This window comes from Anopheles maculipalpis, chromosome 2RL (assembly GCF_943734695.1).
Source record: "Anopheles maculipalpis chromosome 2RL, idAnoMacuDA_375_x, whole genome shotgun sequence".
In the NCBI taxonomy this organism is placed as follows: Eukaryota; Metazoa; Arthropoda; class Insecta; order Diptera; family Culicidae; genus Anopheles; species Anopheles maculipalpis.
The window spans coordinates 90,617,167-90,642,944 of record NC_064871.1 but is presented as its reverse complement, the minus strand read 5'-3'; the positions used below and the strand labels follow the sequence as shown (position 1 = coordinate 90,642,944).

The window sequence follows — 25,778 nt, the reverse complement described above, 5'->3', positions numbered from 1 at the left end:
TCCTATTGTAGGGAACATTACTTGGTTCACATTTCCCCATTTACGTTGCGCCGGGTAACAGAAGCACCGGGTACCGCCGCTTTTAACCCACCAGAGGAAAGTCGTCTGTCTGGTTTATATTTCCATGTGCTGACATTGTGTGCCTTCCCCTTTATTAAGTGTTCCGGAGAGCCTAAATTTCTCCATTTTCTTCCGTACGGCAAAAAAGAAGAAAAACTCTTCTTACAATTGCGGTTATTTATTGGCTCCGGCCCGGTTCAATTTTCGGTGTCACTTTTCCACGAAATCAGTGTAATGAACCCGTTTGCTCTCTGCTGTTGCTGCTGCTGCTGCGTGTATTACAGTGAAGAAGCCCAAGGGTTAGGATCCAATTAGAATTTCCCCGAACTGGGTGTCGCTGAGGTACGAAATTAAGTACGACTAATGTTAACGTTTGCTAACAAAAAAGTGGGTTGAAACACGAATGGAAGTTCGGATTTTCAAACGAAATCCAAAATGAAATTGGGTGACCTCTAGAGTGGGGGGAGTTGCTAAATTTTGGAAGCATTTTTGCAGGAAAAACCCACCCAGCAAAAAGTTTATCCAAGGATTCACAGTAATATTGATGTGTGCAGAAAAGCATCTACGCCGCGGGTGTGTGAGGTCATATAATTTTTTGCGACAAATTTGCCAATAACGTCCAGCGTCGTCCCATTCGCGTCATCGCACTCGTGTGTGTTTTTGTGTATTTCTCGATGGAGGAGGAAAGAATTCAAAGAAAATTAAACATGTACGTCAAACCGCCACCCAATGTGGCTCCCCAATGGGGTGAACCGGATCACCAGAGGGCCAGTGCCAACGTGGAAAGGACATTAAAATATCAGACGACTCTCCGCCGTTTGTTGTCTTGTTTGCTGATGAATACTTTAGTAGGGTTCCGTCCATCCAATACCAAGAAATTGGTTTTAATTATGTGTACACATGAAATCGTTGAAGTTTTGCTTTGCTGATGATGAGAATGGTGGTGGGTTTGCATGTCACTTGCGCGGAGGGGGGAGATGGGGGAGATTTGTTTTGCAGACCACAAGAGGAATGAACTGATTGACTGCCGATGAATATATATATTTCCGTGACCCAATCTAATTGGTGTGTGGGGGCATTCGTCGAGCAATATTTGGTGGCATTGGCAATATTTGTGTTAAAAAGGTTGAATGGCGGTAATGGTTAGGGTTCTCATTGTGCTATAAATATCGCTATAAACAGAAAGCAGTCTTTTCTGATGTCTTTCAGGGAACTAAATTGATGTTTTTGAATTTCCAATATTATTAAAAAGAAACCTTTAGATAAGAGAATTGAAACAAACTTCTTCGGTTTCCGTTGTATTATATTACTTCTAAAGAATTTTCCTGCAACCTTTTAGCCATGCTGCTTAAAAATTCAAATTTTTTTCATAAAATTGTTTTCGAAACAGCAGAACAATCGTAACAAAAGTGTAAACTTCCTTTGAAATCATCCAAAGTGGAGTCGATTGCACAAAAGGATAAATGCAAACAAAGGAAGCACAATGACCAAAAACCACACCAAATCAGCATCACGACAATCAGGCAAAAAGGATCATAAAAGCAGCCCGTGGTTACTGTTACGTTCTTTCCCGAACAGCCTAACTTTGAATCGAGGCCGTGCGCGCATTTGTTTGCACTTTTACTCCAGTGAAACGATTTGTTTTGGTGTTGCGTTTATGTTTTTGTTAAAATGTTTTCCCAGAATTTCGTTCGTAAAGAACGGGGCGGCCCCATCGTGCTGATGCCGTAACAAATTGTGAACTTTCGCGCATTGTCACTACACTACGCGCTTCCCGGTCCCGGCTTCCGATCCCGTAATTTTGCGCAGGGAAACACCCGAAATAAAAATCCTTTCCTTCGAGAACAACGTGTCTTCGTGCATGTTGAGCTTTGTACAATATTCCCAACACACTTTGTTCGCTTATTAAATTTATAATTGTGAAGCGTTGTAGGAAGGGTTTGCCTGTGCGAGAAGAGATTATTCGCAACTTGACGTTTCTAGGAAACGGCACGGCCCCCCACGCTTTTCGAGAATTGATTGAACGCCGGGAGGGAATGAAATTGCAAGGAAATTTAAAACATTCCATCAACCCTCCACCCCCAACGCCGAATGTGTTTGGTGGAGGCGCCCCTGAATCTTGAAACCATTCAAAAACGGTATGATGAACGGCAGCTTTCTGACCAAATGTCTCACTCTCTGCTCTCTCTCTCCCTTCAATGCTTCCCCGTTGCTCTGTGGTCAGCGATATGATCGGAGTTGTTAGAGCCTGGTGAGGGCACACACAATCAAAAGAGGGTGTGTGTGTGTGTGTGCGCCGCGCAGACACGCAAAGCGCTTGAAACATTCCAGGAATTTTCGATCGCGTAATGGTGTCGACGTCACACAACCCTGGCCCTTACCTTCCAGACCTGCCACAATTTACCCTTACGTATGCTGTTTTTTTTTTGTGTACGAACGTGTGTGCGTGTCCCTTAATTTACCCCACATGTCGATTTCACTTGACTGACTGACCCTCAAGCAAAGTACGGTGAGGCCGCAATTTTGAGAAGAACATTTGCTATTCGAAATCAGTTTCCTCGTGATGAAGTCATTAGTATGACAAGATCGTATTATTTGTGCGGAATCTGGCAAATTTAAATATGAAAAATTGATATTACATTTTGTTATCGTTTATTGATTGTTATAAAACGAGACGCAGCTTCTTGTGCTTTTTCTATTTGCCTTAGTTTATTAAGCCGCAAACCCGTGATGGAAGAAAAACCAAAAAATTAGTCCGTTTTTCTGAATCTTCTTTCTTTCCTTTTCTTCCAACATTGATGTTTAATTTAATAATTAATATAATTTAGAATAATTTATATACTTTCCCTTTATTTATTTGATTTTTTTTGTTGCTGAATATTCACTTCATTAAAATATAGTTTTTCATCTTTGTAAGAATTTCAGCGCTCTTCTTCATGTACATACTTCTTTATCCTTTATACCATTATTTACCCCAATCTTTTAATTGATTTTCTTCAAATATTCATTGGCGTCTTGCATCATGCAGCTTGTGTCTACGCATGTGTGGTTCTTTTATGTCTATTTGAATCATTTTTTGCTCCTCTGCTGCCACCAAATGGTTCTGTTTTTAGATTTTGCTATGTTGCCAAAATAATGTTTCGCTATTTAATTCAAGGTTGGCTGCGGTTTGCACCGTCTTTTTTAGTACAAAACATACTTTTTTCTGGGTTTTTTTTATTATTTATTTTTAATTTTCGCTACGATTCAGGCTCACGGCGGGTTTTTTTTTCTGGTGGAAATTGACTAAACGAAACGAGGTGCATCGTTTCGCCAAATTCCACAACAGCAGGAAAAAGAAACAAACCCTAAAACTCGAATGGAAACAGTTTCTTTTCACAATTACAAAACAAAGCAAAAGCACTTTGTTTTCGTGCCAAACATCTACTGCTACGCCTCGGTGTATAAGGTCAATTGACTCACTTGCTTACTATTTTCTATGCTGAAGGGGGGGGGGGGGGGGGGGGGGTACGATAAGGAGGGGTAAAAACACACACACTTTTAGTCTAAAACGAAAAACGATGTTTTATTTTGGAGAAAATCGATTTTTTTTGTGTACTTCGATGCTTCTTTCGGTGGAATTTTGTACAACTGCAGTTGAAATTCCTCGAGCGAAAATCAGAGAGAGAGAGATTATTTCTTGCTTCTTTCCTTCTGCACAATCTCTGTTCCGGGAAGGTACGCTGTTGTTGCTTGAAGAAACGTGCCAGACAAAGAAAAAAAGCACGCTTTGACAAGTTTTAAACAGTTAAAAGCAACTCCATAATGGTTACGGAAACCTTTCAGAAAAGTTGGTAGAAATTTTCGTAGAAAACTAGACACAGTCTCTACCCGCGTGTGCTTGCAAGCTCCGAATGTTGTGCCGGGCAATAGTGTAGGAGTTTGAGGGATAATATGCAAGCTGTTGTTACTAAATAAATATACATTTTTGTTTTTCATAGGAAAAACCATTTCACTATGATAAAAAGAAAAATCACTGAAAGTTGGAACGCAGCTACGACTCTTGTTACATAGCTAATTACTTCATCAAATATCAAACGCGCTACGTTTCACAGCAATTTTCATGATACCATTGCTCCTACTAGGAATTTGGAAGTTCAGCCTCAGAACAAATTCCAATTTCGAAGCCAAATTTTCTTTTATCGCCCGACACCTGTAATACAAAATTTAATTTAAACTAGCATAGGCTTACGGTTTCGATTGGAATTTCGAGGAATTTGCTATCCGCACTATGGCTTTCGCCGGAACGTGCCGTGTCCTCTGCATCAACTTGCTCATCGGTACACGCAGCGTATGAATTATTATCTTCAAATTCTAGTCAGGTATCGATTGAATATTCACGGTCAAATTAGCAGCTTCACACCTGCTCACTGTTTGTGTGTCGAACTGAGCAAAGTTTTTAAAATATTTTTTTCAACTCCCCGTAAGACGTTAGGTTTCCAAGAAGGTGTAAATTTCTCCCGAATTCTCATTGATTTATGCGAAGAAGAGGGGTCGGCCGCGCTGGTTCTGCGTGTGGTTGCGAACACGTTCGCAGAATTAATTACTACTGGTAAGGGGAGCTCCTGTTCTGTGTTTCGCAGAATTATTCCGAGGTTATGCTCCAAAATTCGCCGAATGTTTTAATCTTCGCAACTTTCTAGTTGAATTTAGAATATTACTTTTTGATGATTTTCAGTGCAGAATTGCGTCGTGTGATACTTATTCGCTGCTGTAATAATTTTTGAAGCAAAGAAACAATCCACAACATGCGACCGACAGATATATCCCGTACCCGAGTCATTGAGTAAAGCTGTGATGGCCCATTTTTCCGAATGGCCCTGAGCCAACTCTGATGTACAACGTAAGCAAACTCTGTCGATGATGCGTTGCATGTCACGTGTGAATATCTGGTCATTCTAACGACCGTCACACAAACGTCATCTGGGACGCAAGACCGCCAACGACTCTGAGCGTCGTCTCGTTCGTCTATCGTCCCCCCCCCCCCCCCCCCCCTCCTCGGTAGGCGTAATGACCGTCGTGTGTTTGTTTATGAACAACACATATTGCGGGGGTTTTGTTTACATTCCTTGAGCTCGAGCTTTCGGGCAGAAAGGGGGACATTTAAGACCGTTTTGCTGGTTGCAGTGGTCCAGGAGCTCTGGTTTGAAATTCTAGCACCACTGCTGGGTGATTTTTCATCATCGATCGATATAAATCGGACAACAAGTCCTTCAGACTGACCTCCTTGCTGCGCTTGAGAACTCAGGCTTGTGTCGATTCTAAAAGTAGGTTACTTTGGTGTAGGTGTGGGAGATACCTTAGAACATGTGCAATAAGTTTCTAAACGAGGAGCTGCTGTTGTCTACAAATGGACAGCACAGCAACAACTCCAAGTCTTCTCAAGCCAATGTAACTTCACTTTCAGTGCGCGATCGAGAGACCTCGTAAGATACTACTTTATCGCTGTTTTACATCACAAATTGCTCGTCTGAGTCGCGGACACAGTTCGCTAGGAATTCCCAAAGCTAGAGGAAGGTGTTGCTTGAATTATGGATAAGCCGGCCAAAAATCACAAAGTAGCATAGTCCCTTTATGCGCATGTTTGTGCGGTGTTTTGGTTTTCTAAATTCAACCAGCTCAAATTGGGTTATTTGATTTTTGGAGGGGGGTTTTCAGTATAAACATCGTGTCTCAGGGTCACTGTCGACGATTTATACTGCACGTACTCTGAGTCAAGGATAAATCTACGGCAAGGTGTTTAGAAATGATAACGATAGGGGCAACTTAGAAACCGAAATTCGGTGGAGGTCGTTCTTTAGATAAGTTGCTGCCTCTCTACAAGGTTTTATGTAGTTTGGAATCGAAATTTCAATTACAGTAGCGCGCGGGTAAGGTTGAATTATGTTACTTTTCGTCGGAATAACCTTTACGGTTTCTTACGAAAACCGGGCGAGCACAGAGATGGTTGGATGGAAAGAAACATTATAAATATAGTTAGTAAGAAATTTAAATCCAGTGCCCTTGAACTTTACCGTCCCAGACATGTTGGACGAACAAGCAAAACACACTAGTTTGACGGAAAGCTAACAGAAAACGGCACACAAGCCCACGCAGTGTAGAAATGAATTTCAAACGAAATCTAATAAACGTTTAATCTCTTCCAGGAATTCAACATCGAACGGGAATATCAGTTGCGTACTACTATTGCCGTGTGCTGATGTGTGTGTGTTGGTCGATAGTCGACCAATTTCGGGCAAATCGAACCTTGGAGAAACAGCACCTCCACCATCACCACGCCTCGCGGCCAGCATAACAAACGTCACCCCGTGTCATACCAGCCGAGCTGCGGTGTGGTATGCGGGTAGTGTATAGAAAGTGCGACTGCGCAGTAGCTGAGTAAGATAAACCCCCCATCATCATCATCCGCACCGTCATTCGGCAACAAGATCTCGCGCAAAGTTCGTGTCCACGCGGCGTGCCCACAAATGCGTACGATTGTGCAGCAGGAACAACGTGTTGTGCGTCGCAGACATCGCCAGTCGTAGACGGACGATCGGATCGGACACTCATGGGGGGCAAACAAAGTCGCCTCGAGCGAGAGCAGAAGCATCAACTACGGAAGCAAAAGAAAGAGAAACGAGTATCGAAAGGTGCGGTAGAGGGCGAGAAGGTAGCTGCTGGCGGCAGCAGTACCGTCAGTGGACAGAGTGAGAATTTACAACGTTTGGTAACGGCTAAGCACCAGCACCTGGTGCAGTTAAGCGCGGGCGACCACAGTGCGCCCGATGTTGCTCCGATTGAGTCGGCGCTGAACGTAACAGAACGTGACACCGAACGTGTGGGACGTGCCGAGTGTAGTAACGGCCCGGTGGGGGACGGTGAAGAAGACGGCACTAAAAGCTCCGTTACCATTACGATTTGCATGCTGAAAATGGAACCAAATGCGGCCGGTACGGAGGCAGAGCATATTACACCGACGTTGGCTGAGGAGGAGAATGTAGGTGTTGGAGGTGAACCTGCGGTGGAAGACATCGTTATTGCAGACGACTTACTTTCTCGACGACCGCAGTGTGTATGTCTGGAGAATGGCAATTTTGGAGCATGCACGGACGGCGCGTGTAGTTGCACCACAGGTTCGATCGACAATCGGTTGAACAATAACGAACACTTGGAGCCTACACCGACAGCGACACCGTCCGCATCGACAGACAACGCAAACACAATGCCATCTTCCAATGTTCCATGCCCAAGTGTGGTAACAACAGCAGCGACGACGGCAACACCACAGCCAGCACTATCGTTTATGATCGGTGGACACGATCCTGCCACGATCAGTCATCTGTTGCATCGGTTGCGACACCTGCACCATCACCATCACCATCATCTGCACCACCATCACCATCATCATCTGATGCATCTGCATCACCATCTGCACCATCACCATCCCGTGACGGGCGGTGGCGGCAGTATCGCCGATTTGCCGTCAGATATGGTAGCTCCCAGCAATAGCACAATCGACTGGAGACAGCATCAGTGGATCCCTGCTGGGATGATGGTTGGTTCTAGCAATGGTGCAGCAGTACGCCCTGCCACAGATATCCCTACCGCTGGTGGAGGATCTGCTGTGGGACCGGGCACGATCGCACCTACCGCCAGCCAACTTTTCATGGACATCGATATCGATCTGAAGGATAAGCTGGAGGGCTTGAAGTTGGGCCCGGTCGCTGCCGTCGCTGCTACAGCGGGCCAGCGCAGTAGCAACAATAATGTGACGGAGGAAAGCGGAGAACATCCGTACAGTGTCGGTGAATGTCCGACGTGCTGTGCCATGGCAATGGCTGCCAATGCAACGGGTTCGTTGGGTGGGCTGCTCGGCAATAGTAACGGTGGTGGATCCGGAGTGGCAGGTTCCGTTGCGAATGGTGCGAACATCTACAATGGCAATGCAGGCGAGGTGGAGGAGAAGATTCTCAACACAAGTAACCAACCGGTGGTAACACCTTCGGTGGCAACCGGTGGCGAAAATGTGCCAGAACCGGCTGCTGTGGCGGTGACTTCACTAGCGACAGCGGATAACGGCACGACTGTCTCCCATGCGACGAATGATCAGATTTCAACAGAGCCGGACAACACTCAAGGTAGGTGTGATGGGAGTAGAGCGACATAGGGAGAGTTCTCCTGTTCCGGGGCAGCGTTTTTACCCTTTGGATCGTGGGAAGTTATTTCGCATGGAGCATGCGGTGTGGTTTACGCTTACGCGTCCCCGGACCCTCGGCACTGTGTGTCATTAAATGGTGGAGCGCTGGTGCGCGCCTTGTGTAGAAGGTCGCTCTTCAGACTGATTCTGCTCCCTATCGCCCTTTTACGGAATCTCGTGGTGGAATGTAGAAATGTCCGATGGCTCATTTCGTCATTTTAATATTTATTTGCAATCTTATTGTGCTTGTAATTCATTGCGCATACGTGCGTTTTGAAGTTTGTTTTCCGCCCATAAGCGGGTTGCCTCTATCACACTATCGCCATCCATGTGAATGATGCAAGATGGTGGAATATTATGCGGGTCATAAAATTTGGCTATTTTGTTGCGTTGTACGAGCTTCGTTTAAGATTGCAAACGAAGTGTGTGTGGTCGTGAGATGTTTTCAAGTCATTTAATGACGCTGGGCAGACCATTTTAATGATTTGTTTAATTTCTAGACTTTTTTGTTCTACCATGAAGGTCATGATCAAGTGGATTTTATTCTTGGCTTAACGACCTACTATGTCACGTCGGCCATCTGATGGCTTACTAGACTTATTGATATCACGTAGTGGGATTTGAACCACGGTTCTGCCGTGTGAAGACTAGCGCCGCTGCCTCCCCTACCAGTGGGGACGCCCAGTGGATTACCGAGCATGAAAAGCGTAATCAAAGCGCCTCAATAATCTCTTTTAATGTAGAAAGTTTTTCATACAACTGCTCCACACATTTCTGGAAAGAATAAAAACAGAGTTCCTCATTCTTCCAGCTGTAAGTTCCATGAAATACCGGCCTTATTGTTTGTTGTGCACGCGAAGGATGTTAAATAATGATCGATGGCGCTTTGTAGTAGCGAATCTTCTCCACCCCCCAAAACAGCCGCAGTCTTTGAAGTCGGAGCCACGTTTCGTCTGTGTGCGCCTCGTTAATATTTAATAGCGTGCCCGGTCCACTATGGGAAGAAAAATCCGTAACACTACACACAGCTCTCACATTCTCGTCCAGTTCAACCTTTGCATGCTCCGTCCGGCGGCAGCATCCTTTCGTCCTTTCGGTGAAGCTAGTTGATGCACCAAAGAAGTCACAGCAAACCACCCACAACGGTCCGGGAGAAGCTCGAATGGCGTTAAAAATTTTCCGGAAGTGACGGTACACTTTGATCATCTCACTGCACTCCCCCCCCACCCCTCCCCCCGTTGTCTGGCAACACTGTGCAAGAATGGAAAATTGTGAATTCAATTACGAACAATCTGTGCGCGAGCATCCAATTCGCCCGCCCGGTGTAGCCGTTGTCGCAAGTCGCGTTTTGCTATATATTTTTTTATTCATTCTACGTTGTCTTTGTTTTACCTTTACCACGTTGAGCGGTTCTGTATTTGGGGGACGGTAAGAAGCGGTTTTCTTTTAACCTGGGATGCTTGGGAGAAAAGAAATTTTCCATCATTTTCAACGTTTCTAACGAATTGCCGCGATTCTTTGAAGCTGGTGCGGCTGCTGGCGCTCTTCTTTGCCAGAGGGCGACCCACTAGAGTGTAGCAAGTCGTGCCGGTCGTGGAATGCTCAGGCATCTCCGGTGTTCGTGGAAGTGTGGTTTTGCATGAAGAAATGGAAACATTTGATATTACTAGCTTGCCGTTAATGTGGACATATTGGAGGAAAATTGTATCTACTGTCAGACGGAAGGTTGGATGCAGCTTTACTCGTCATATCGCACGATTTGTCCTACCCGTGAGGAAAACAAGGTAACACGCCCTCCGTTAGTTGCTATGTTTTCCCATTAGCCTTTATCACATGTGGTGTTGTTTACGTACATTTTGCAGCCCTCTCACATATGCTCTTTCGTTCGATAGTTACTGTAATGGTCCTATAAGATACAAAGGCCAACCATCTTCTTCAAAAAATGAAAAAGAAAGCTTTGATTTCATATCGCAAAACAGTTTCCAATGAAATGTTGCTCTCTGGATTTTGCGAATCATTGCAACACCGATTGCGAATTGCGAGCCGATGTGATGTGTCTGTTGCGTTATAAATGCTATCTTGTCATCTTTTAACAGCATTGTGCTGATGTTGGAGATACCAACCAAGAAATACAATTTCTTCCCTTTCCACTGATACAAGCGTATTTGTGTTAGAAGATCCTTGTTTGGATGATGGATGTGACAACGGCAGCGTTAAGTGTTCCTCACTACACATTTTTTGTAAGTACTCCGTTAGGTCCGTTTCAGAGGCAGAGCGTTTTATATCCATGCGGTAAATAGCGAATTCCAGCACCACCAAGTGTCAGTGTCGCCCACAACATGGACAATTTCTTATCTCAAGTTTTCGGTGAATCTGTCGACCGTACGTGAATCATGATGTAGTTGATGGGACAATCGGGGCACACACGCACACTCCCAAGGAAAGGAAATTGACTTTCAGTTCGCCGAACAACCGGATAACGTTACGGCTGTTTATGCGCGCTGGAGAAATTTCCCATGAGTATGGCGGTGCATCCGGCCGGATGATACACCACCCCAAGTACGAGTGGGATGAGGTTTCGTCGGATATTTCGACTAAGACTGAAAGGTGAAGAGCTTCCTAGAAGGGGTGTGTAGCTCCGAGCACTTTCAAACACAACGTTCATGATGGTGTCCGTACATGGTTTGCTTGCGTTTGCGGTATGTACGCGTACGCTACACAAATCTATTTACCACCTGTAAGGGGGAGGTGAAAAAGGGGTTCGATAACTGCACAGGTCTTCCCCGGAACCTGGCCAGAAATGTGAATCAATTCTAGGAAGGTGTTGCGTTATCAGCACCAACCCCCTCCGCGCGCAGTACAAACACCACGCTTGGCTCTTCTGTTTGTGGGAGACTGCTCTCTAAACCCCGGGTAATGGCGGCAAGTTTGTTCTCGTGTTGTAGAAAAACCAGTAGGGTGTCTTCTTTCAGCTCCCCTGACCAGGTAGCAGGTAACGGATGTTTTCGTCATCCGGACTAACGGTGCAATATGTTCAACATCTACGTCAAAACCGTATGTTGCGCGGCCAAACGAGGTCAAGGAGATATTACACGGAACTGCAGGTGTAGGTTTTAAATGGTTCCAAATAATCTGCTGGGTGCCTGGGAGGGATGCTTTTCTTATTGGAAGCACTGAGCATTAGCTGATACGTCTTAGGAACGCCATTATCGCAACGAAACCCTCGCTACTACATCTCTATGTTATTATGCGTAAAAAAAGGAAGTCCTCCTCGACGAAGTATGATTGAATTAAAGCTTTCAATATGATAATTGAGACAGTTCATAAATTAGTCACTACCACTCGGTTGGCTCTATCTCTGTGGTCACTTCACATCACTTTATCACCCGCTCTATTTGTCTCTGGAAGGAGCCATGCCCAGACCCCAAACTACACTACACTGTGTGAGATAGTGGGATCCCTCCGAAAAAAATGAAACAAGAATGTCGTCGTCTTGTTTCTTGCTTCTCAAGAAATCATGCCTCAATTGTATAAATCGTTTCCGCTTTGCTTGCTAATAGAATTGTTGCTTGTATTTCCCTCCATTCTTCATTTTCTTATCACTTTCTTCCGCCCGGCGTGCCCTTGCAAGAAGTGGTACTTTGTGAGATGTGGAGCGTTAAATTTCCATATCGGAATTGTTGTTATTTTCTTTTTTTAAAGGGAAGTTCCATTCATTGAGTAAAGCTATTTTATGAATGAATCTAGAGATCTGCTATGCGATGAGTATGGTGTCCTATCGATAGTGTTGGTTTTTTTTTTGTGTGGACCCGGACCTTTGATAATTATGAGTAAACGGACGTACTACGATGTGAAGAATGTGATAAGCTTGTGGACAGAAATAGCTTATACTGCTGATAAGGGCAGGTAGCGTGACTAGATATGGTGCAAGACCCGAACTTACACCATGCTTTATCGTTTGTTGGTTCAGTACACTATCGGATCCTCATGTTTGTTAATCGTTGAGTAATGGATTTTTCCCATGTAAATACTGGTTTGTAACGGTGGTTTGAACTATCGCTGATTCATGACACCTGCTTCATGATAAAGTAGTGTTGAGTTGGGAAAGGGACCGAATACTCATGGTCACAAGGCAAGAGGAATTAGATGCAATGCCCGAACAGTTGTTGAATAATAATGCGTTAGACAGGCGTAGCTTATTGACAGTAGACCGAGGCAGATTTTGTGGCTTACAATTTTTCTGCTGAGCGTGTATTGTTGGCTAAAACTCTGTTTATTTTGCGGTTGGAAATATATCTTTGAACGTCATTAACATTCCGAATACCGAAATTGCGTCTACCATCATCTACATTTTATCGCTCTCTGATCATGTATCAAATGTCGACTCGTCAGTAAAATATCTCCCCACGATGTTGTTTATAATAATTCCCCAACTATCCCGTCGATCGTATGAATGCTCGCGGCATCATTTCGTAGGAAAATGTTGTTTATGTACCTCGCTTCGCAAGATGCTTGCTCCAGAATGTTCGTATCTCAATGTCACCCTGCAGCAGACATAGTTGTGCAGCCCCACTGACTTGAACCCTCCGTTGCCAAAAAGCTTGTTAAGACGGGATTAATATTGCATCATTTCCCGACAATTCTGCTGCCAAAGCGGACGCTGATGATGTCGTCATCTGATCGCAGCAAATATATTCAGCTCGAGCTCATCCTAATCTTAGGAGGACTGTTCCAGCGGTGCTGTGGGAACTTCCGTTCAATAGGAAGGGGTAGAATGTGTAGTGGGGCGCCACCGAAAAGCGCAACCAAGTCCTCGGTCACTACTGCCGCGCTGTGTTGCAGTTTGTGGTAGGTATGTTGCTGGTGATAAGGCGACTTCAAACAGGCGTGAGAATCGCAAATGTCTGATGATCGACAGAGAAGAAGTGGTTGATGTTGGGGAGATGTGCGCACGTAGGCAAGCTTGATTAGCGTCGGAAGCTATTGTATTAGAACCGATTGTGATGTTTATAAATTTATGTTTATTGAAAGTGCTGAGGAAGCGGAGGTACTGTGAACGGCAGAAGGGTACGATTCCGCTTGATAGTCCCATAAATGACAGATTGGTAGAGAAAGAGCGCGCGAAGCCTAATGTAAACAACTGCAGCTGCGCGAAACAGCCGCTCAGAATCAGAAACAGGATCGTTCGTGTTCGGTCACGGTTAGTCACAGATGATTTTCGAACCCGATGAATGGAATTCGTTGTGTGCATGAGGCCTCCTCTCGACTGGTGAAGTTTTTGGGTCGCTCTGGTTCGCGCGTATGGCAAGTGTTGTTGCGATCGTGCATCTCCAACACAGGGAAACACTTTGCAGGGGACAATCTCACCCTTACTTACAGCACGGTGGTGCGTGATCATGGCTCGGTAGGTGGCGGTGGTGTAGATCGCGACGCAACCAAGCGATACTGATAACTTCTTGCCTCAGAGTTCCCTTTTTTCCACGCCCCATCCCCTACATCAATCGATGGGAAGGGCTTGCTTGTGTACTGCCTGCCTGTGACACAGAGACTAGTGCTCTAGCACGGGTCACTCCGCGCTGTTTGACGAACCACACACGGGGACGGCCCTGCCTCTAGAAGGAATTCACCCCACAAGTCGCAGCTGAGTTTCTTCTCGCGTCAGTATCGTTCTTTCCTCTACACCAGCATTGACTGTGGAATCATCCTGCATGTAGAGGAGAGGGCGCGATTTTACGACTCAACGATTCGCGGGCGGTGTTGTGTCAGGGTTGTTTCGGGTCGTTTTTGTTATTGCCTTTTTGTTCTGCCAGCGTGCGATTTAATGCGCCTAATACGTACTGACTGCTGGTACGGCACGTCCGCGCGCCCCGGTACTCCTTGAGGGCGAACGATCAAGCTCAGATCATCCACCAACCCATACACGATCCCTCATCAGCAGGAGGACGACGTGCGCTCTGCCAGTATGCGTCACCGCAGTCGCGCTCATGCACCACCACAGAGAACCACCACCAACACCCGCTATCGCTGTTGAGAACGCCGTTTGTTTGCGTGTGGTATACAATATCAGTGAAGATTGCTCGCCGAATTAATGCAGTTCTTCGACGACGGTGCAGGGTGACAGTTGCGCTTTGGGAATCGAAGTTAATATTCTAGTAGGGTGATCGTGTGCGAGTGTTTACCGATTGGTGTCAATAATTAGAAGCCGAATTTTGTGCTGAAGTTATCGTGTGTGTGCGTATATTAAAGACGTAAAAGACTTTATTGTGGACAGCTGCATCTCCAGATGATATCGTGACATGATGGATCACAAGAGATTTTTGACGATGTGGTGGCCCTTCAAGGATTGTGGAACTACATCCTCCGAAGGTTTTTTTTTTTTTTTTTTTTTTTATTCATAAGGGACGGCCAGGCCGTATTGCTTACAATAAACTTAAAATTAGTATACTCCTTTCCTCTTTGCTGGGAGACATTTCCTTCTCCGAGCTGTGAAAGGGCACCATATCCCGGGTGTGCTCGGTTGTTCCGTTGCGTAAGTTCCGTCATCCAAAGCCAAAGTCGTGTTCCTAGCAAGGGTCCTATCGTGTGAGGGTGCCTTATCCCGGGGAATGTCAGGCGTATCCATGCTCGTGGTCCAGATGGTAGCGGGGGTCTTGATCATTTTCCATTTCGAAGGTTCCTTCATTATGTCCGATTGTTGTGATGAAGTCTCGTTACTGTCCTTCTTCATCCCGTTGCTGGTTTGTCCGTCCATCGCATAGGCCGATGCAACTTTCCCATATGCTACCCAACCCTCACGCATCGTACTCATTCATACATTCATTCATTCATCCATTCATCCATCATCATTCATACAAGCGAGGTACAACATATATAAGACAGACAAACAGTGGGAGTAGTGGGGGGGAAGGGGATCACACTAATAATCCGTTAGCACGGCAGAAGAGAAAGATTACTCTCAGGTAGACCTCGTCGCAGTCTCCCAGCAGGTCCCGAATTGGAGTATCCGGCAACTTTCCAATGCCCCGGACTGCGTCTAACAGGGCGGGTCGAGCAGCCTCGTATTCCACACAAGACCATAGAAGATGATCTATGTCATGGTATCCGAGGCCGCAGCCACATACTTTGGAGTCGACCTGTCCTATACGCTGGAGATGCGCGCCCAAAGCGAAATGGTTAGACCTAAGCCTAGACATCATTCGAATGAACGCACGATCACCTGAGATGCCGTTGAACCAAGGCTTCAAGGACACTTGGGGAGTGATCGAATAAAGAAACCTCCCGAGCTCATCGGTGTCCCACAAACTCTGCCACCGAGCCATGCAGAGAGACTGTGGGGCACGCATGTACTCGTGAGGTAAGATAAGCCTGTCGAAAAAGGACCCTTCCGAAGCACCCTTTTTGGCCAATTGGTCTGCCTTTTCATTGCCGAAGATTCCGCAATGTGCAGGCAGCCAAACAAGAGATATCCGGAATGATTTCTCAAACAATGAGCTTAAGACCTTTAATATTTCTTTTACGAAGTAGTCCGGGCTCTTAATAGCCTTCACAGATTTTAATGCTTCGACAGCGCTTAAACTGTCGGAGAATATAAAATATTCGTCTGGAGGACAAGCCCTTATTATTAACAAGGCGTAAAAGATTGCGGCGAGCTCCGCTACATATATCGAGCATGGCTGGCGTAGTTGGAAATATGCCTCGGATACAATGTTGTATACGCCAAAACCGAGTCCGAAGGTTAGTATCGAGATCAAAATTGAAACAGTGACGCAACAACAGCTTAGAATCAATCAGATCAATGGCAAATTAAGCCGAGACGTTAAAGAACTAGCTCAGTATGAGTATCAACCCTTTTTTGCGCGTTCTATAAATTAGAATGTTGTTCAAGAAGAGTGTGCTAATCTCACCGAGCGAACAATTTCTCCTCGCCTAAAAGGGGCCAATTCCAGGGCAACAAGTCGTCGCCGCTCAAGACACAAACACCGAGGATTATTGGTCATCCAATTAGCCATTAAAAATGAATGCTTAAAGGGATGGCATGGGGTGAGAACTTTTCCAGCGTTAATTGTCGTGGAATGTGTTGGCAAGAAACAACCAAACGATAATCATGATGGTGGTGGTGGTGGCTGTAAATACTTTCCCTGCGAATTAGCCGGGAGATCATTCATAGCGGATACGTTGCAGTGAGTCACAGTGGGCATTAGTGTTTCTCTGAAGTGGAGAATTCTCCGTCTAGTCTACCCGTCTGTCTGTGTCGGAAATCGTTGGAAACGGTTCGAATTTCATGTACCTGTAGGTGATTCATATTATTCCTATTGTTCGGTACGCATTTCAACCCTTTTATGTGCGTCGTGTCAGGGCAGGGAAGGGGCACGTTTCTACACCATTCAAGAGCTTTAGACCGAATTTTTTTGCCCTTAGTAATTGGTGCAAAAGTGTTGCCTGTGAGGCATGGTACAAGCTTATGCTTTGCTAATTGTGTGATGAAGGTGTTCCTGTGAATTAACGTGAAGAACGCGAATCAAGATTTCCAGGAACTCGACGTTCCTTTAACTTCCAAATTTGTATGAATAATTGGGATAGTTGCATTAGTAGGATATCGCGTTGTTATGTTACGCAATTTAGAAATCAGAATTGGCTGGTGCTTTCTATCATATTTAAGGCAAGGTATTTGAGGAACACTTTGAATTGTTGGGATGATTTTTAAGAGTTTGCCTAAGGGCAATTGAATTACTTATTTAGTACTTTACAGTAGCTGAAATTTATTCTTAACACAAAGTAAAGTTTTTTTTACAAATTAACCGGGCCGTCACGTTCAAAGCAATAGCAGCGTTCGGGGAAGGCAACTTTGCATCTTAATTTTTGCGTTATCACGCCCTAGTTCTTGATCTCTGCCGAACGATCTGTCAAAATATATTGATAGAGAGAGAGAAGACCGACCGAGTCTAGGGGTAGGGTGCATACCAGACGGGTTCCCTAGAAGCGATTACTTTAGTTTACAAATCTGTTTGATTTACGTGTTGCCAACTAACATACAGCTGTCGGAAGAAGGTGCCACCGAAGGGTTGTTCGTAGAAACGATGAATGGCATAGCAAAGCTCTCGTGGCCGTGTCACTTGAAAGCATCCAAACGGTTTTGTTTATTTTTATTTCCGTTGGCAAGATTCGTACGGTTTGCTTTGGTCTTAAGTGATCTTCTTGAGTGTTCGTTGAATTCGCCATCAAAGTCAAACCATAACCGAGTCCATTTACAGCGAAATAATTAATGTCATTAAGTAATAGAGGGTGTTCCGAAAGCGAAACAGCGACTGGGTGACAGAAAGTTGCGCAAAGTCAATGGAGACGATTGCGGTTCGAATTTCGATAGCAGAAAACACCAAACAAACGCGAACAAATGGCCATCTTTGCAAAGTTTTCTGATAACGATGATATTATACTGCATGGAACACCGCCGCTACGTGCAGGGAAGGGCAAATGTTTTGAACCCTCTATTACGCCCCCCCCCCTCCCCCCCCCCCTCCACCCGTTTGCGACAGCTTAATGAGCCGCTAATTTCGCTTTCCTATTTGTGGACCGAATTTTTGTTGCATTGCCTTTTGGTACGGTTTGCGTGAGAGTACAAAGCGCGACAAAAAAATGTGCAAAAAGGTGACTAGGCCTCTGCTCCGAGACGTGCTAAATTGGATGTTGCTGTTGGTGGATCATTAATTTTTTGCTCTTTGTTGTTGTTGGGTTATTATTTATCTCTATTAGCTGCAGATTAATAATGTTGGTGTGTGACTTCGTAACAGAATTTGAGAGATTTGGATTAATGTAGTAATGGATAGATGTTGCCCAATCTGGGGGACCTGTTTTCGAAAGGTTTAGTGCTTAAATTTTCTGCTTCAAATGTAATGTTTCTATTAGCAGTTTTGGGGTCGATCGTGCCTTTCATTAGCCGTAAAAACCAAAGAGATCGTTGGAGGCGGCCCGGTGGTAGGGACAGCGGAGGAGATCTTCACACGGAAGGACCAGAATTGAAATCCCATCCGGATAGCAAATCTTAATAAGTCAACCGTTGACCGACGTGAGCTAGTAGCTCGTTAAGCCAAGAAGAAGACAAAAAAGAAGAAGAGGTCGATGCCTTCCGAATATTTTATTCGGTATTGTATATTTCTCCTTATCAATGCTCTACTCAACTTCAATTCCGCTGTCCAAGAACTTAAACGTTATAACAATTCAAATCATCTAGATTTCGCAATCGCTCTTTCGGCCGCATCTTGAAGCTAATTACAATGTTTCCTTTTTGCGCTGGAATACATTAAGCTAGTCCGCGAACCTTTAAGCTCCCGAAACCGCACCGGGAAAGGCACCGCAAAACGGTTCGAGACAATTAAATTGAAAAATAAATGCTCTCGTTCGTACGCAATCGCGCCCAGTAGTGTAACCTTTCGCCTGCGTGATCCGGCTGTAATTTGTCTCCACCGGTGGAGAGCGCAATGGACCATTATCGCTCGGCATTTGTTTCCAATTTTGTGCGCGCGACAACGGTTTTTTTTTTTTGCGCGGCCCACCCTGAAAGTCGCGAAGCACGTACACCACCCCGGTGTCATCGGTCAATCTTTTGCCGGCAATTTGTGTGTGCAGCATTGGAATTGGAAAGCGGAGGTCGTTCTCCTATTATCGGTAGTAGCGCACAAGCTTGTGATACGATGACGTTGTACTGCTCCAATTTTGTGTCGTTGAAGCGATTGAAGTGTCCGTTTGTGTCGGGCGGACTAAGTGTTCCTTGGTGTTACAGCTTCGATGGAAATCGAGCGACATCGAGAAAGACCTACTTTAGCTGTACTGTCTCGCTTCCCTTAGAACGCGAAAGTCGTGGAGGTGGGAATAGGGAATTACCGGAAGGGAAAAACGGGTCACTTTATCGAAAGTAGAAAGCATGCGGATGCTATGCGAGGGCAACGGGGCAAACATCATACATATGCACATTTCGCAGCTGCCTTTCTGGTGAACCTACGAAAACCAGAATTACCCCCGCAAACAATTCGTAACGGGCGCAGCTGGTGCGATAAGCAGACAGCAGGAATCAGTAAGTGCATGTATAAGTGTGTAAACGATACGTCATCCAACAGAACATAACGTGTATTATGCTGTCGCTATTGCCACGTGTTCTACTTGTCGTAACGTGTTTTGTCATGCTGAAGCGATATCATATGCTCGACTTTCTGTCCAACTCGCTGGTCGTACTCTGCTGGTGGTGTGACGCGAGGTAAAGTGTGAGCGAAGCGAAGCTGCAGATGTGTGCAAATCTCTCCCCACCGACACGATTCCCTGATGCTTCTGTGCTTTATCTATCGCTCCGTGAAAATGACCCTTGAAATTCTGCGTACGAGTGAGTCGTCGTATGCTTTTTGATGTAAATTTATGCGACGGTTCATGGAAGGTTCGGGGATTTGAGATTGGTTAGTTTTTCGGCAAATTTCAAATCGAACCACGAGACCGTCATGGTGTGGAATGGTGTAAAGGCAAGGTATGGAGGACGCTGCTTTCAACTGATTTGGGATCAAACGGGAACAGGTTAACGAGCGGCACACAATAGTCCAACAGTGCGCCATCAACAAGCCTTGGAGCGGGTCGGTGGGTTGGTTGGCTGTGTTTACACTGAATCCCTTTTCACGGAAGGAAATCAGTAAATCCTCGAATTAGCAGAAGAATGGGCGTTTGTTAGGGAAGCGAATGTAAAACGGATGCGGACACATACACACACGAGGACACCTTTTTCAAAATGGACCCAGCAAAGCGCAAATGAATTATCCCATCGTGTGTCCTCGGAGATCTCGAGTCCTGAGCGGATGTCATGCTTAAAACATGCAAATGAAAAAGCTTTTGGATGGAGGTTAGAAGAGGACGTGTAGGTGAGGATGAAGGGGGGGGGGGGGGGAGAAACGGTGGGTTCGTTCCTGGAGGACTCATCTACCCGTCCAGATTCCCAGTAAATTGAGTTTGTACTTTTGCCGACCAGAGAGCGACGGTTTTTGAGTGATGTTGGAAAGGACATCGTCCTGAACCAGGAGATATCCTAACCACACCGGGAAAAACATTTTTTTTCGTCTTCTTCCTGGCAATTTCCTATGCATATTACACGCGCGATTGGTCTGGCAAAAAGGGCAAAGGGAAGGATCAATTCGTGGCAATTGTTTGTTCGCAGATTAGTTTTATTTCCACGTATTTGGTGTTCGGTCTGTGAACTGTTCTGTTATCCTTTTCTTTATGGTAGCAGCACACACACACGCGCATGCCCTTTCTGCGTGTGAGTGATGGAAGCCCGCCGCAGATGGAAAACAATCCTCGTGGTCTGGAGCGGTGCCACACAACAGCACAACGCTTGATTGAGTTTTGTTGGGAGTTGTGAAAGGACAAAGCATGAGGATTTGGTGCTAGGATAAAATTGTGCTGCAGTTCTTGTCTCACGTGTTGCTTTTGCTGTAAACAATTTTTCATAAATTATTCTTCAATTTGTAGAATGCTTTTTTCTCTACTCTAGTGGCCGGGGGGATGCCATTGCATCCGTCTCTGCGTCCTTTTGACCCTGGTCAAAAAGTTACACATTTTACCACAAACTTTTGCAAAATTTAGCTATTTCCACATTGTACATTTGTTTCTCGGAATGCTAAAGTGCAAAAAAAGCCTCTAGTTGCAGTGACCGGAGTGACGGAAGGGCTCCTGCCCTTCCGAGAATGGGGTGCGCGCGCTATAAGCACTTCCGATAGTCTGTTGCGGTTTTTTCTCTCGTTATTTTACTTTTATTTTTTTGCCCATTTCTTCCTCCCCCGAAGGCTTTTCAAAGACAAACCTGCTCTGCCCTGTGGAGCGAAATTTTGGAAATTTGCGTTCGCCTCCGAAGCCGAAAAGGAATGTCTCCCCGGGTAGGTTGATTGATACTCTTGTGGTGCTCTGCAACAGTGCTATGGGTTTTTCGTGGTGCTAGGCTATCTATTCTGCTGATTCTGGGAATGTGTATTTTCGTCGAATGGTCCCTCTAGGAACAGCAGCAGCAGCAGCATTCGTTCGTTGGTTGGTTGCGTAAATGGATTTCCAGTTTAAGGGGAACCAGCTTTCGGCTGTTGGAAGTACGCAGCAGGAAGCCGATTTGTAAAAATATACTCAGTGCGTGAGTTTTCTTTCATCGGCGATTTTATGTCTAATTTCTTGAAAAAAATCTTGATATTGAGTAGAATCTAATTTAGTTGTACTTTATTATTGTCTTATTGTTATTGTAATTTCTTTATTAAATTTTAAGAAAGCATTATTTAGATTACTCAAATTCTGGAAAATAGCACACAACAACAAATCTTGTCAATCTGTGCCCAAATCATGGATCAAATGAGATGTGATACAAGCTTAAGTGTCCTGTTGATTCACTGTTGTCACTGTTGTCGATGATGGGCATGTCCTTCAATTGCTTTACCCTCAACCAGATGCCTACCCACCGAAGATCCTTTTTTTCTCGATCCCCGTTCGGTGATGCCCGGCATTAACGAAGACAGAAGAAAAGAGGACACACGAGGGCCACAGAAAATGATCAGAGCAGCGTACGGTGGTAAAGGTGCCGGTGGTGATGAGTTTTTGTTCCGGGATAGCTCGGAGAGGCCTTTTTGGGCATTATTTGTGGCCTTGCTCTAGCCCTCTAGCTTCCTGGAAGTGTGTTTCCAAGTTAATAAGACTCCTCCCGGACCGTTTTCTCCATCCTAACGACTCAAGCTGCTTCTCACGCACAGTAACGCTGCATCCTGGTCTCGCTCTCTCAATGTCTCTGTATTTATCTCGCGCTCTCTGTTTTCTATCTTTCCATCTCGCTCTCAGCTGGATCATCTTCGGTGGCAACTTCATCTGCCGTCGGTGGTAGTACTGGTACGGCACCCATCAGCAGTGGGAAGGATGATGCTGAACGGACCGTAGCGTTGGAGGACAATTCCTCGAAACCGACAACAACAGCACCAGCAGCAGCAGAAACTCCGACCAGCAGTAGCAGTAACGCGGCATCGCCGAGCACAGCAAACACGACCAGTGATAGTCCAACAGCAACCACGGTCACGGTTGGTAGTGTTACTCCTACTGTTGCTGCCGTGTCATCGTCGTCGTCGTCGTCGTCGTCGTCCACCAAAACAACCGCGACGACAGCATCGTGTTGCAACCGGAAGTCATCGTCTTCCGCCGCATCCACACTGTTCGGTTCCTTATCGTTCGCTGGCCGTCGATCGCGCTCGTCAAACGCACGGACCGGTAGTTGCTGTGCTAATACCATCACAACAGCAGTTGAAGGTGCGTCCTCACCGGAGCAACAACAGAGGTCCCGAATTTCTTGGATACCGGGCAGTGGACACAAGCAGCAACGTAATAGTAACGGTTCGAAAAATGTGCGCTCCAGTGACACACCAACGTCCGGTGGCAAAGCGAAAAAATCCAACTGGCCCTTCTCGCTAAAGTCGTCCTCCGGCAGTGGGTCTTCACAATCGCGCACCAACGGCACAGTGGCAGGTGTTCACAAGCAGACGACCAAAGCATCACCAGTGACGGGAACGTTAGCAGCAGCTACAGCAGGAGCGTCTACGAGCGGCGGTTGCACGTCACCGAGCACTGCGGGCATGTCGATGGACATGAGCAACAGTATTGTGTCGGCGGCCGTAGGAAGTGGGTCAACGCTTCGCGGCAGCTCGCTGATAACTTCGGCGAAACTTTTAAAAGGTGAAACGGATAAGGTAAGCGGTCGCGTTGGATGAGATTTTGTAAAACACATGCACCCACAGTGCGTTCGAGTGCCGTGGAAGTGTCTAAGGTGTGTAATGTGTTTTGTGTTATTTTTCGCTCCACAGGATGACTCGTGCGTTTGTACGGCTTACCGGAAGGTGAGCGAATCGCCTCCACCACCATCGTCACCCGTACCGACGTCTGTACCAGCAGCAGGACCATCCCGAGTTGCTAGTCCCAGACCAACCGAATCGGTCGAATGGTTGGAGGAAGCTATACAAGGATCTGGGCTGCTACCACTCAATCTCCATATGCTAAGTTCGCTCCGATCCGGTAACGCTGGCAGCACAGCAGCATCTGCACAATCGATTGCTGGTGGTGTACCGGCGCCGATGATATCACTCAGCCCAGAGCCAATTCCTGGTTCGATGCTGTCGAACCACCACCATCATCATCATCATGCGATGGCTGCCGCCCTTGTTGCGGATCATCATCCATCGTTCTTCTTCTCGACCGCGGCCGGTACCTCGAATCATCATCACGGATCAAACGGATCAGGTGTTGGTGGAACAGCAGCAGCGGCAGGTGCGCTGTTCGGTGCGCTACCGCTCGGATCGAACCATTCTCCCGCCAACGATGTGATACTGCTATCGGATTCGCCCGTTCTGTTTGATCTCACCAGGTACGTGTGAGCTCTGCCGTTGTCAGTGAGTGAACACCTTATCGAGACGCGTTATTCGCTGATTAAGCTTGTGAAATAATCTGTGTCTGCTAGTGTTGTGCTGTGCCGGGAAACAGTTCCCGGAACATGCTTCCTTTTGCAAAGTTGGGGATTGGAGAGTGTTTCCAAGAAAATTTCACTCCACTTCAATCTAAACAATTGGCTTTCGATGAAACACATTAATCGATTTGAATCCAAAGCAGGAGCTTTTGCTGCAGTGCCATAATATGCATTCATAACACTTCTCATGTAGCAACTTCTTCATTTTCATCCCATCGAACGTGAAATGAAGTGTGAATGAACATACCTTCCTTCTGGCTGCAGTTCTTCGAATGATGCTATAGTTTTCGTTCCAAGTACCCTTGAATGCGGGCTAGGAAAGAAGAAATGATAATTGAATATTAAATCCTTTCACGCGTTGAAAGAGTATTCTTGCTCGCTTGCGAAAACATCCAGAGCAGTTGCTTATAATTTTTGAAGTGTTTTCCTCAGCATTGGAATATCTTCAACGATTCACACAGCTATCTCTACGATCTAGCTCCTACAAGAACGCATTATAATGCTTTGTTTTTCCTATATTTCCAGCGATGATTTCTCGGTAGAGGATTGCGATGAACGGGCCCGCATCCAGCGAGAGCTAGAAATTCGCGAAGGTGTAGACGCACCACCCAACTTCCACCCGCGACGCCTAATGTCCGGCGGTACAATTGCGTCCGGACCGGCCGCAAACCATCCGATCGCGTTCATCTATTCGCGTGACCTAATGCAACGCGGGCTGCTGATGGCGAACAAGCTCATACAGCCGCTGGATGCGGCCGGTGCCTGTGCTGCGGGTCGGGCCGGATTCGGACGGTTGCGTATCCATTCGCAGGTCGATTTCATCCACTGTTTGGTGCCGGATTTACAGAAAATTACCAGCTGCAGTTTTTACTGGGGCAAAATGGATCGGTACGAGGCGGAACGATTGCTGGAAGGTAAGCCGGAGGGTACGTTCCTGTTGCGCGATTCGGCCCAGGAGGAGTTCCTGTTTTCGGTATCGTTCCGGAAGTACAATCGGTCGTTACACGCTCGGATAGAGCAGTTTAATCACAAGTTTAGGTAAGTGTTGTGTGGTTGGGTTAGGATCGATATAATATTTTTCTAAAAATCTAACTATTTTAAATTTTTAATGGTTTATCTTTGCAGCTTCGACTCACGCGATCCGGGTGTGTTTACGGCCTCGACCGTAACGGGACTGCTGGAACACTACAAGGATCCATCCTGTGTGATGTTCTTCGAACCGATGCTAACGTTCCCGCTGAATCGTAACTTTAGCTTCAGCCTGCAGCAACTCTGCCGGGCCGTAATTGTGAGCAATACGACGTACGACGGGATTAATGAGCTAACGCTACCAAAGTCTCTGAAGTCATATCTGAAGGAGTACCACTACCGGCAGCGGGTCCGGTTTCGGCCCATGGATGAGCATCTCTACTCCAACGCGTAGCTGCTCGACGGTGACGTTTACGATCTGGATGATGATGATGAGGATGATGAGGAAGTTGTTGAGGCTAGAGGCACCAGCCGTGCTGGAAAAGAATGCAATAATGAGGCATTGTTTCTCGAAGCAACAGAAGCCGGAAGATGGCAACCAACCGCTGTGGCGATGATGTTGAGATGTTTGCTAAAAAGCTCTGGCACCCACCATTACTACTACGCCATCCATCGTGTTCCGGTGAAGCTCGGGAGCATAAGAAATGGATCGTTTCCCAGCACAACGAAAAGGCAGTTCGAAATGGTGAAAAAACAATCGTTGGGACTACTCCGGTGGCGGAAACGGCTTCATCTTCAAGGTAATGTTTTCCAAGCTGCAAGTAGATCGCAACAGCAGCATCATCCATCGACATCGTCATCGTGTTCGTCTTCTTCTTCGTCATCCGACTGGATGATTGTACTAAAGCGGTTCCTTAAGCGCCGGCAAAGGATAATGTCTAACCACGGTCATCAAAGAGAACGGAAGTGACGCGCGCGACATTAATCCTTGCTTTTGGTGCACGGTTTTGTTGACTATATTTC

General features: G+C 46.0%; 4 protein-coding genes across 6 annotated transcripts in view; 3 read left to right on the top strand and 1 right to left on the bottom strand.

Annotated features, from left to right (window-relative positions):
• Positions 1-25,778, top strand: part of LOC126568633 (coiled-coil-helix-coiled-coil-helix domain-containing protein 7) — a 492,112-nt gene that overhangs the window by 88,883 nt on the left and 377,451 nt on the right. The gene's annotated exons all lie outside the window — the stretch shown is intronic.
• LOC126568053 (cyclic AMP response element-binding protein A) overlaps positions 1-25,778 on the bottom strand; it is a 394,830-nt gene that overhangs the window by 113,207 nt on the left and 255,845 nt on the right. The gene's annotated exons all lie outside the window — the stretch shown is intronic.
• The window catches only part of LOC126568629 (protein anon-73B1), a 793,767-nt gene that overhangs the window by 721,516 nt on the left and 46,473 nt on the right, over positions 1-25,778 (top strand). The window lies entirely within an intron of this gene.
• Positions 6,570-25,267, top strand: LOC126567799 (mucin-19-like). Its single transcript, XM_050224100.1, has 5 exons — positions 6,570-8,219; positions 22,121-23,016; positions 23,131-23,687; positions 24,312-24,824; positions 24,912-25,267. Exons 1-5 carry the CDS (start codon positions 6,650-6,652, stop codon positions 25,207-25,209), a joined length of 3,834 nt encoding a protein of 1,277 aa, XP_050080057.1. The 5' UTR covers positions 6,570-6,649; the 3' UTR covers positions 25,210-25,267.